Raw genomic sequence first — 13,000 nt, 5'->3', positions numbered from 1 at the left:
TCGTTTTGTCGTTTCCTCGCCAATTAGCTACAGCCAGATTGTTTACGTAACATGAAGTGATCTCATGCTTATTTAATTTATCCTGATTTTCCCCTGCCTCCTTTCAGTAATCCGCAGGGTAGGCAGTGAAAAGGAGATACAAAAGATAAAGGGAGTGTTTAACTTTTTTTCTTCTTTCCTTGTGGTCACAAGATTAGTTGCCTTCTTAACCCTAATATGGGGGTGCATGTTTATGTGTTTGTTTGCAAAGGCTCGGCCCGAGGTTTCTGTGGTCTGTGGCTTTTTGAAGGCTTAAATCAGAAGCACAACAGAGGCCGTGATGGCCGAGCATAACCCAAAGGTCTCCAAGTTAATCCCAGCATGCTCACATGCTTTGGATTCTCTTAAAACTGACAGATCAAAAGTATGAGCATCAAGATTCATGTCCACCATTTCACACAAAGAGAATGGCCTGAAAACATGAAAAAAATAGTGTCAGATTCAATGTGTTTTGTTGAGGCTACGTGGACCTGACAGATGCTAGTGGTTTTAATGGTGTGGAACAACGTGAGAAATGCCTCTGATGGTGCAACAGCAAGGCGCATCATACAACATTCATTTGAATTACACTGGATTTTTTTGTCTTTTGCTCGTCACTATTTCCCTCACTGTCTGCCCCGACTCCCTTTTTTTGTCATGTTCAGTCTTTATGTTAAAACGAGCAGTTGCCTCACAGCCATTTCCACTGTTTATACCAAAACACAGGGTCTACATGCTGCTAATCATCCGGTAGCCTATTTACTAAACTGATTAAACCTTGATGCATCAAAGCCCATCTGTCTCCCAATTCTAACTGCCGAGCAGTTAAATGTTTTGGTTCAATAACATTGCACACCAAGGACGGCTGCGGTTGTAGATGGGATCCATTAAGGGACAGCACTCATGACATACATTACCCCCATAATCACTATTATTTTAACAAGATTTCATTTGTTTTTATTAAAGCATGTCTGATTGTCATATTGTGTGATTAAATCAGAGAAATGGTCCTGCTGTTCTAATTAAATTGCACACAATTGGACAATCCTCCTTTTAATCACACAGCTCTAATAAGAGCTGACCCAGATAGCGATACTTTAAGGGTGTTTTGTTACATTATGAGCTGAGTGTCCCCGGAGTTCACTGAGCAATGACTGCACACAAGGCCAGGTTTATAGGTTGTGATTGTGTGTGTGAGTGTGTATGTTCAGTATGCGATGTGTAATTTTTTAACAGAGGATAGGACCGCCCTCCCAAGATATGTGGTTTAGAGAATAATATAGATCCAATATGAAACTGACAGAAGGGCGGGGAGACATACTGAGCTGCCTGTGGGAGGAAAGAACATGAAAGAGTCTGTCCATTCTTGATTAAAAGCTCTGTTATCACTGTCTACTTCTCTCTCTTTAAAACACACCATGTGATATTGTTTTTCTCTGACTCTCTTGTTTCTCCGACTGTTGTCTCTTGTCTTGTCCTACCCTTATGCTTGTATCTCAATCACTCGAGTCACAATCAGAATGCACAGATTTGATTGATTTAAGCCCGGGTCAGATCAAAGATTCACAATGAAACAAAACTGTTTTAGAATATTGCAGTGAAAAGCTGCAACGGTATAAACTGGCCCGTCTCAGCTTGACTCAGGCCGGCTGATGGTGTCACCTGCGACTCGCCAGCGGCCAGCCAACCAGCTTGTTGTAAAGTCTGCCGGCCAAGTCAGTAATATGTCCCGGATGATGTATTTGGATGATTCCCTGACAGCAACACCCCGTCCCCGTGCCTGTCGACAGGTTTACCGGTTAAACCTTATGGTGTGGTGTTGCTAAACGCTGCTCGCCATATGTGCGCATATGTCACACATACCATGCTCAGGTCATTTTGTTTATGTTTTTGCTGTTTGATCACTAATCTAAGAAGCAAGTGTCTCACTATCTCCATTCATATTTTAAGAAGCTAAAAATTATATCAAGTTCCAAAAGAGCCTGAAAAGCTGGGAATTAGAACAGAAGAGCTGTTACATAGAGGTGATACACCGTCTTGTCTTTTTGCACTTGTATGAACCAACAGGCTTTTAAAATGCTGCAGACTGGCGCATTGCAAGTAGCTGTCTGTTTTAACTGGTCTATTACTAATCTGGTCTGAACTGGGCTGTTAGGCAATGCAGGCCATCGGTCTGTTAGTTTCCTGGACCTCTAAACCAGTGTCGTAAAGACCAGAAATGCTGCGCTGGTTCAATTTGAAATGCTCTGATATGTTTACTGGGGGACCGAGCCCAAATAACACCAACATTATCCAAGTGTTCTTTTTCTGTTATTATTCGACAGTCTGTCGAGTTATTTAAACACACTGGAGGGAAACAAATAGCCAGAACTGAAAGAATGGTTGAGTTCAATGGCAGAAACAGCATCTTATTTACTTCTCTTATGAGTGCCTAGAAAACGAAGCAGTGATCAGAAAGAACGAGTTCCTCCCTGGGACTGGTTCTGGGCTTACATTGAAACTGAAGACAGGTTTGAATAGTGGAGATGAGAGAATACATTATCATCTGTATCTGTACTCAGAATAAAACCAGAAGTGGGTGGGACTTAAGCTAAAAATGGATGGGGCCTATGCATAACTTGTTATTTAAAATCTAAAACTGACATGGGTTGTTTAGAAGTTGCTGTGTTTATTATTTATCAGGAAAAGCATTTACAAAACAACAACAACATCCAAATGAGGATTTTCCTTCATCACAAGCACAGACATTGACACTTTTTATCTGGCTGATTTTGTGAAAAGTACGTCATCTGTACCGGATACTCATTTCATCCGAGAACTCAGCTTAACTCCACTAAATGGATATCAGTCTCTTAAGAATCAAGATATGTGTGTGAAATGTTTTCCCCTTTGTTTTTTTTGTTTTTTTTTTTTTTCTTTTTGTACGTAATCATTTATTTGTTAATTTTTACTGGATTTTCCGTTCTGGAGTCTGCCATTATAATATAAAAAAGTGCACCATATATTCTGGTACCCTGAAAAGAATAATACATCTATGCCATATGACAAGTCTTTTAAAAACTTTAGCGTGATGGCACGTTAATAAGGGGGCTGCATTTTGGTAATTTTGCCAACCCTCTTCACTACCTACTGTGTATGTTAATTGTGGAAGTTGGATGGTGTGTGCAAAATAATGTCATTTAGGCACAGTATTAAAAAAGGAAGTAAGAGAGAAAGGAAAGAAATAAGGAAGCAGAAAAGCCATGTAGGCAAAGAAAAAGAAAAGAAGGTAAAGGAAAACATTCGCTTGTTTGAGTTTGAAAGGTGTGAGCGTTTACCAGGCAGGAAGGGCAAGAAGAGAGTTTAAATTGAGTTGCATCATGGGAAGTGTTTGGGTTTGGGAGCTTCACTCATACGAGGGACTACAGTACTACTAATCTTGCCCACTGTTTCTTTGTCTAAATGTGTGTGTATGTGTGTGTCACTATGACACATGATACACTGTATGAGATGACATGAACCTCAGTGTGTGTGACAAAGAGGGACATGATGACCCCTCCTGTTTTCTCTGACCCTGTCCTTTCTTGCTTTTCAGAGACACAATGGGGACATTTTAACAACAGCGTCAGTCAAGCACTTGAGTCACCGCCGCTTTGTGGTATCCTTCCAGCTAGACAGCGTCCAGCGAACGGATCAAGACCTTTACCGCTGTGTCACTCAGTCCCCCAGGGGCTCTGGGGTCTCAAACTTTGCTGAACTCGTTGTCAAAGGTAAATGCTTCCTCTTGTTTTGTCTCTTATTGTTCTCTTTCTGGTCTTTTTCCTCCCTTCTGTTTTCTTTCATCCCAACCGACCATCAGTTTTCCTGCTGTGTTTTATGATAACATGATTTTCTGCTCTTTTCGGTCACAGTAGATTACTGTGTGTGTGATTCAAAGGAGAATTAAAAATGAAACAGAGCAGTGATGGCCACTAGTGTGAACACATTTCAGATTACCCATAGGACATCTTTTGTACACAATTGTGGAAATCACAGACACCTATTTCAAACTGATTTCCGTAAGACTCACAATTGTACGGTGCTCGACACACATGAAGGCTCTTTGGATGGCAAATGCAATCTGCCTGACACGTGTTGTTTTCTGAGCGGGAGTTGTCAAATAGGCTGCCATACTCAGCTCTTCAGCTCTCTGTCAAAAGGCTGCTCACTTGACTTGGACTCCTGCAGCCCCTGTCATATCATGTACCACAGATGGTGACCTCACTCCCATTACTCACTCCACCCCACAGCCTGACACCACTTTGACAGCATAGTAATGACATGGCTGTGGGATGGTTTGATGGCATAACGAACTCCAGCACTCAGCAAAGGGAGGATGAGAAGGGGAAATAAGGGATTCCCAATCTCCGTGTCCTCTTCTGTGTGCTCCTGCTGATATTACATTTTTTTTAAATGACTGATGTAAGGGCAGGGGAGACTTAGAGAGAGTGCAAAATTTATTGATGGCAATATTGGCTGCGCAATTGATCTGTCCATCACTTTGGCCCTGACTGAAATAGCTCGACAACTGTCAGATGGATTGCCGTGAAATTTTGCACAGATGTTCATGCTTCCGAATTGATGTGTCCAGGTTGTCATGTGGTTGTTTGTGAAATGTCTCAACAGCTGTTGGATAGATTGGCTTGAAATCTAATGTAAACATTCATGTCCCTTATTGGGGTGAAGTGTAATGTCTTTGGTGATCCCTTAACCTTTTCTCTAGTGCCATCATAATGTCAGAAGTTCTGTTAGTCCTTTTTTTTTTTTTTGGCCAACTACCTGCAAAAGTAATGACATTTCCATCAGCTTAAGCTGTACTCTGGATTCAGTGCTAATTAGCAAACGTTAAAGGGGACCTTTAATGCTTTCCCTTATTTTCTGTCATATATAACATTACTGTGTAAGATAGTTATATTAAATTTGGCCAAAGTTTCAAATAACAAAGTTAACGTATGTAAAAGTGTGAGCAAAAACCTTAGACTTCAGACCAGACCAATGTTTTTTTTCTTTAATTTTTCACGGTAGAAAGTGCTGCTAAACTCCTAACAGTCATTCTCTGGCTGCAATGAAATTGAAGTAAAGCCTAGAGCTCAGATACAGAAGAACCCAAAATGCTGACCACTCAGAACAGACGGAGCTTTTACAGAATAGGAGTTAAAAGAGACAGCTGCATTTCATAGCATTTCAGACAGGTGTTCAGGTGTTCCAGCACAGACAGTTTGACGAAAATTAATCATATCAGAGCATTTAAACATGTTCTGGTAGAAACTGAAAATACAAGTGTGAACCTGAAAGCACACTAAGCACAATAGGTCCCCTTTAAACTAAAAAAACAAACTAAGTTTGTGGATTGAGAAATCATTATACCTGCATAGCATCCACGGTCATTGTGATCATGTCAGCACGCTAATGTTAGCATTTAGCAGCGCCGTGTGAACCACACGGAGCTGCGAGCATGGCTGTAGACTCCCAGTCTTGTTTTGTTAAAGCATTAAGTAAACCCCTTTGACTGATATGGAAGCGTGGATTCGGTTTAGTATTGTGATACAGGCTGATTGGCACAGCACAAAATTGAGCACTTTTGCCAAAATGTTACTAAACCCTCTCACCAGCAGCTGCCAGTAAATGAGGAGTCACTGAATGTGTTCATAGAAGGCCATGAAATCCCATTTAATGTGCTCACACTCTCAGCAAATAAGTATTATTGTATCCATGCAGTTGTTGCCTTTTGCTTTTTTCATCAGTAGAAAGATGTTATTTTTGGCACGGCTCATGCCGCAGCACGAGTAGATGTGATGGCCGGCTGTAAGTCATGTTCAAGTCAAATGCCTGTAACCCTGTAATCTATTTCACAGGAGCAGAGTACGAGTTCTTAACGAGACTTTCATAAATCCCTTTCCCTCAGCTGCCCTGATAAGAAAAGCCTAATCATCCCCCTAATGAGTTGGATCCACTAATTTCAAGACTGCAGATTGCATGTAGGAATCATGATGAAGCTCTCTTATTGCCCCATAGAGGACAGCAACATGTCCACATAATGAATAAAGCGTTTTCATCTTTCTTAAAGGAATACTTCACCCCCAAAAAGACCATTTGTACATCAATTACTCATCCTGGGTTACGTTGAACTCGTGAAGAAAATGTTGTTTTTCTTCCATGCCTCCACGATGCACAGAGAAAATTCTAGATGAACTGAAGTCACAGGGGGCCACCTTCAACAACAGCAAATATCAAACCATCCGTTTACAAACTCTCACGCAACTCATGCAGTGTAATCCAAGTCTCATTCATCCAGTCGTTCACTCAGTATTTCCAAACACATGCATTTTCCCTAAACTTTACTATCTAAAACAGTTCTGCATAAACAGTCTCATGTACAGACAAGAAACACACCTGGGCAAGTGCATTTGAACTCTGCTTATGCATTCCAGTGAAATCCAGTCTCCCAGTGTGTTCATTGGCCAGGACTACTGCTGTCACTCATCCATGCCTGTTGCTGCCTGTGTGAGAGTTTGTATATGGATACTTTGATATAGTTTTGCTTTTTGCAGACCCTTTTTACCCCAATTCATCATCAAATTCTGTGCTTTTGGATCCTGTGTTCACTGTGTAGACATGTAGACATGTGAGAGAAACATGTTTTTCTTCACAAATTCAAGGTAACACGAGGTAAGCAGTTGATATACAAATAGTCGTTTGGGAGGTTTTCCTTTAAGGTACGATATATTTGTGGCTCTTGCTTTTGCCCCACATTTTATTTTGATCCTGTGCACATTTGATGATGTTTTTAGGAACTTGTAAGCATAACTCTCAGGGCTGAGAAATCTGCAGTTAAACAGAAAGCAGTGTTTAGCTTGAAAATGGGTGCATATACAGAGAAAAGAAAAGGCCAACTAATAATATACTGAGGGAAAAATGAAATGTATAATAAACAGAATAAATGAGCACAAACTGAGCTGTGAATTAAACAGTGAAAGAAACGAGTGAGTTGTTTTGAATTGGGCCCCACTGGCTGCTTAGCCTAAGGCCTGATTTTAGCCTTTCATTATGGATGCAGTCATTGACACTCCAAAGATGAGCTGCTGCAGGCTTATTCAAGGCAAAGGGAAGCAGTAAGGAGTAGAGGTGAGGTGCTGGTAATGTAGAAAGCTCGCAGAAAGGAGGACCATAAAAGACAGAGGCGCCTCTGCTGGAATGAAGGATTAGTCACAGCCACAGATCTAACTCTGATCTTTTCTCATGCTTTGTCCTCATTTCTTTTGCATTCCCTTCCCTCCTTCACACTGTTGCCCGTGTAATTGTTCACTGGCTTGGATCTGCCAGTAAGTGACATTTGACCGGTGGGCTCTGGAAATTAATCCTCGGGTTTGGCAATCTTTACCGACAGTGATGCAGAGTCTCCTCTTTCATCATGGTTACCAGCTGCAAGGACAGAACACTCAGTTGGGAGAAAAAGATGTACAGCACTTAATCCTTCAGCTACAAAGATCATATACGTCCAATGCACTGCATGCACAGCTGTTTTTTCACTCACTACATTACTAAAATGTATGCACGGCTCTGAACGCCTTCTTAATAGGTATGACTAATCGGCTATTTGAACACAGTTTGACCTGCCCACGCCCTGCAATCTCTCGAGTCTCATTTTAAGACTCAGTGGATTTAACATAGTGAGAAATCTGTTTGCATACAACTGATTAACAAAATTAATATCACAACTTTGCCTCCCTTGGCTGTGCAGCAGTGTTATTGGCTCATCAGCAAATGCTTTCACCACTATGAACTTGTGTTTGAACAGAAAAAAAAAAACCAAAACACTGCTTTTCATTTCCTCTGACAGTACCTCCATCCCCCATTGCGCCACCCCAGCTGCTGCGCGCCGGCTCCACTTACCTAATCATCCAGCTCAACACCAACTCCATCCTGGGAGATGGCCCCATTATCAGGAAGGAGATTGAGTACCGTGCCAGCCAGTCTCCGTGGTCAGAGGTGCACGGAGTCAACATGGTCACCTATAAGCTGTGGCACCTGGATCCAGATACAGAGTACCACATCAGTGTGCTCCTGACTCGGCCTGGAGAGGGAGGAACTGGCCCGCCTGGACCGCCTCTCGTGAGCAGGACCAAGTGTGCAGGTGAGCTTTTAACACACTGCGCAACTGGACAGGGTGTGGTTGCCCAGTGCAGTGGCTCCCAATCTTTGTAGTGTGTTACCCCTGTAGCATTGTCTATTTTTTTTTAGCTCATTTTTTTCAGGCTTTTTGCCTTGATTGACAGGACAGTTTGTAAGGGTGAAGGGGGGGGCAAAGGGCCGAGGCTGAAATCAAACACGCAATAGCTGCTGCAAGGACGTAGCCTCTGTACATGGGGCTCCTGCTCTACCAACTGGGCTACTGGGCGCTCCGTAGCATTGTCTGTTTTGACAAGTAAAGGTATTATTGTATGGCAGGGCTGGGCAATGAAGCAATCTTAAAAGGGGATCGCGATAAAATTTATTTTAATAGGGCTGATAAACTTTGGATATTTTCCCTCAATATGAATAGATTGAAAGGCCGATCACAGCAGAAAGAAGTTTGACAACAGCCAGTCAGTCGTCAGTCCCTGTGTTGCTGCCTGTCTGAGGGTCTGGCTGACTTCCACACACAGATTAGACAATAGCGTAACTTCAGAGCAGAGCCAGCAGTAGAGGGGATGAAACATACTTTTAAGATATGTTTTACTGGAATCAGCAGCGACAATGCTCATTATCCAAACGTGCAACAGAAAGGGAGACAATACAATCAATTTATTAAACTCCTGTTGAACAGCGGAACACAAACTTCCAGAAATGTGACATCTTATTCTTCCGGGAGTTAACTTGCTGCCTTCTCTTAATCCACACTGGGTTTGTTTTACACAACCATGGAGCTCATCATGCTAAATTGATGAAAGTGAACTCATGTTAGCCTCCAAAGCTGAGGAAATTATTGACATAAAAGGTAACACAAAATCAATGGTCTATGTAGAAGTGGTTTGGATATCTCAAAGAAGCGCACATTAAGACCTACTGCAAAATATGCCTTTAGTTGGTACCAACAAAGACCGGAAGAACAAATCTTTAACCTTTTAAAGGCGCCTTCCCAATGACCAATATGATTAGTTACAAGGCAAGCTTACTTGAATTGTTTTGTTAAGGCACATAAAGCATGTCTGCAAAGTTAAATGTTTACTTTTAGATGTTATTCAATATTTGAATTTATCACAAAATATATTCTAAACCAAGGAATAATTGCACGGTTAAAAGCTGTTCTATTTTATAGGTTAAATAAATTTTATTCTTGAGTTAGCCTAAAGTTAAATTAATGAACCCTCCATTTTATGGAAGGTTCATTAGTTCATATTGATATTGATCAATATCAACTTAATGTGAACATTTTTTATTTTTTTGTCATTTGCCCTGCCCTATTGCACAGCGTGACTAAAAAGTGATTTTTTCTTCTCAGTGCTGAGAGTATTATTATCTTAAAAGAAAAACAAAGAAAAGCAGACAAAAATCCTTATTTTTTGTAAAAGATTTCTTTCTGATCAAATGTATTACAGTGTTGTACTGTATGTCATATAACATCATTAGATTGCATGTGATGTTAGAAAATAGAGCTCGGAGCACAAGTTAAGATGAGTTTAACACAACCACATCTTCATAAGCCTGTTTGCTCATTTATATACTGTAACAGAGTGCCTGGCTCCAGACATGGCAGTGTTACTGCAAACTGCTCTCTGCTGGCCAGATAGCTGCTGCATTGCAAGCTTAAAACACACCACCCACCACCCAGCATTCATCCGTATGTTATTTACTGTAAGCTGAATTATGGAATATTGTTTACCTTATCACCTACATCTGTTCTATGGAAGACATTTGTAGGTGTATCTGAATCATGTAGTATGTAGTCGTGTTTGCAGAGAAAACAGTGTATTTGCTCTTTTCCTGTGTTTGGGTTTTTTTGTTTGTCTTGCTAAATATGAGATTTTCTATTGGGTAGGGACAATCCTCTGAAAGGACCCATTATGCAGTGTGTAGTGCTTAGTGGAATTACAATGTGCACTGTTTAGGTGATGCAGTCCCCCAGAGCCCTGGATAAGGGAATTCAGTGTGTTGAACACTCGACTGTTTGGGAAGCAGGGTCTTCAATGCAACCTGCCCCAGGACGCTGCTCTGTGATTTTCTAAATTGCACAGGCTCAGGCAGTTAATCTAGATTAAAATAATATCAATAAGCATGTCCTCTTCTCACTTAATGAATTCATGAAAGATCCCCGGCTCAAAGTCCTGATGCCCAACAGCCACACACTAAAACTTCAGAGTTTTACATTATGGGGCTGCATCTGTCACGATAATCTGCTAAAATTGAACCAGAGAGGAGCTGATAGACAAGTTCGGACTCAGTCTCTGCATACACTTATCTCTTAAGAAAAGGCACATTTGCTATCGCTGGCGTTCTCTGAACTCTGAAGCTGAGGAGACTGAGAGGGAGATTTTTTCGCTGCCAGCACGGCAATATCGGTTTGACGGTTATTTAAAGATAACAGCTGGCTGACTGCAGCGGCTAGCCTAAAGCAGGCTTCTTTGGTATCTACTGAAGAGGATGGAATTTTGTTTGGCATGCACAATAAATGGACAAGAATTTGTAGGTGACAGTGTTAGAGATGTACTGTATCAATCAAAGTGCAGACAGATACACATTGTAAATGGTTATAAAACAAACAATGAGGGGAATACATCACTTTGGACAATATACTACCTTTATGACTTCACCTATTCATGATAAGTTTGTAGGGCTGCAACTAATTATTGCTTTGATTAATCTGTAGGTTTTGTTATACATTAAGCAAATTCAGATTTTGTCTATAAACGTCAGGAAATAGTAAAGGCTATAAATTCCAAACAGCAGTCAAGACATTCAACCTAACGTCATTACTGTGACAAAGAAAAGCAACAAATCCTAGCACATGACAATCTGGAACCAACTGGGTATATTTGGCAGTTTTGCTTGAAATTAATAGACAAAAAATAAATCATTGATCAAAATACTGTAAATTCTGATCAGTTTTCATTTAATTTAAGAATAGAGTGATCATTTTAGCTCCTTTTGCTTACTCGCTACTTCCTGTTTGCAGTAAAAGCATAATCTCCCCTTAAAGGAACAGTTCACACCAAAATGAGAAAAAAAAAAAAACAAAAACAAAAAAATTCTCTTAGCTTTTGTACTTTATATATTATATTTGTGTTTGGTGTGAGTTGTCAACTTTTGAGTGATACAGGCCGTAAAGATGTCTGCCTACACTGGAATAAAATGGAACTACATGGCACTTGGCTTGTGGTGCTCAGTGTGCCAAAAAATAACATTTAAAATTGTCAACAGCAATTTCTCTTTTCAGAGAGCATTACCTGGTCACTCAAGATAATCCACAGACCTGGTTGTGAGCAGTTTCATGTAGGAACTCTATTTTCACTACCAAATTACACCTGCCAACTGAAATATTTTACGGAAGCAGGCAACTCCTTAAGGACACTGCACTCATGCTTATGACAACTTTAGATGTAACTCAATGGAGTCCTCCTTGGCTGAGCTGTGAATTTAGCTAGCTGAGTGGTGTTAGGTGAGCTGGCAGTAGATGCACATCTCCTTCTGTGCAGTGATACGGTTGGTCAGTGTAGTTCATTAGAAAGAAACAGCGAACCTTTGTCTGCTATCAAGTGAATTCTGGTGCGGTTCATTTGTGGTGAATGAAAATGAACCAACCACAGGACTGAGGAGAAATGTGATTTTAGCAGGATTTCTACAGCTGAACCAAAAATAAGTCCCTCTGCTGATCATCTCATAGTTGATCCTGACAAAGTCCAGCACTGCCGCTACAGGTGCACGAAGCAGCACAGCAGCGTGGGCGCACTTGTACATGATCGGTTATTAAAGTAGTCAAACTCCTCTGCTGAGTGAAGCTTTTCAAAAGTTAAGCTTATTAAAACAATAGGACAGGAATGTCTAACTGGCCTCTGTCATCAGTATCACTGCAGAACTCACTCAGAAGCAGTCATATAAAGACCCGAGCAGCAGGTAATGCAGACGTTTTATAGTTCTTCTGTAGTGGAACATATTTGCAGAATTTGTCTTATATAATGTGTGAGCATAACAACGAAGCAATTATGATCGGGCACCCGCAGTGGCCCTAATAAAGTGATCGATGTACAGTCTAAAAATAGCTGCCTAATAATACTTGCCATCAGTTTCATCATTTCTTTATGAGCTCTTTGAGAAACCAAAGAACATAAATATTAACACTCTATAAGCATTAAAGGCCTGCATGAACTTCTGTCAGTCACGTAATTTGATTTCCCCACGTGGGTCCTGATGATGCATGATGACAAATGAAAAAACTGTGCAATCAGCAGTCACCTGTCAGTCAGTAGAACCTCGTGTTTACTTCCCTTGATTCGTTTGACAAAGTGCAGTGTGTATGCGAACCAAACCAGCTTGAATTGGAGTCCCCAGACTTTTAGTTGCTCATACATCTGAAAAACTCTTTCTGGAAATCTCTTTCTTGAAGGAGTTTTTTTTAGATGTATTTTTTTAGCATCTTGAGCACAACAACTTTAGTGTCATCCATTTCCATTATATTGGAGATAAGGCAGACATCTCTACGGCCGATAGCTCCAAAATTCAGCAACTCATACCAAAACAATCTAAATTGATAAATAGCACTTCAGGTAAGAGGGATAATATATATTTATGATTTTCAGGTGAACTATCCCTTTAAACTATAAGAACCCCTATCATTCCAGTAAAATTCTGATTTAAATAATTATGTTTCATTCTCATCTGTCATTCAGGTGATGGTATTCCTCCCATCAGGCTTTTTTTTTTCTTTTATTGAACATTTTGTACCGCCTACTCACATCTGTGCACCTCTCTCATCTGTCACCGTGCCGAC

The 13,000-nt window shown here is 40.7% G+C and overlaps 1 protein-coding gene across 5 annotated transcripts in view; it reads left to right on the top strand.

Annotated features, from left to right (window-relative positions):
* ptprub (protein tyrosine phosphatase receptor type Ub) overlaps positions 1 to 13,000 on the top strand; it is a 191,668-nt gene that overhangs the window by 111,905 nt on the left and 66,763 nt on the right. For all 5 annotated transcript variants that reach the window (XM_042489529.1, XM_042489528.1, XM_042489527.1 and 2 more), the window contains 2 exons: positions 3,593 to 3,767; positions 7,877 to 8,170. In XM_042489529.1, coding sequence (XP_042345463.1) covers positions 3,593 to 3,767; positions 7,877 to 8,170 — 469 coding nt within the window. The remainder of the gene's footprint in view (positions 1 to 3,592; positions 3,768 to 7,876; positions 8,171 to 13,000) is intronic.

Source organism: Plectropomus leopardus, chromosome 7 (genome assembly GCF_008729295.1).
Source record: "Plectropomus leopardus isolate mb chromosome 7, YSFRI_Pleo_2.0, whole genome shotgun sequence".
Lineage (NCBI taxonomy): Eukaryota > Metazoa > Chordata > Actinopteri > Perciformes > Serranidae > Plectropomus > Plectropomus leopardus.
The sequence above is the reverse complement of the archived record's forward strand: the minus strand, read 5'-3'. Positions and strand labels throughout refer to the sequence as shown.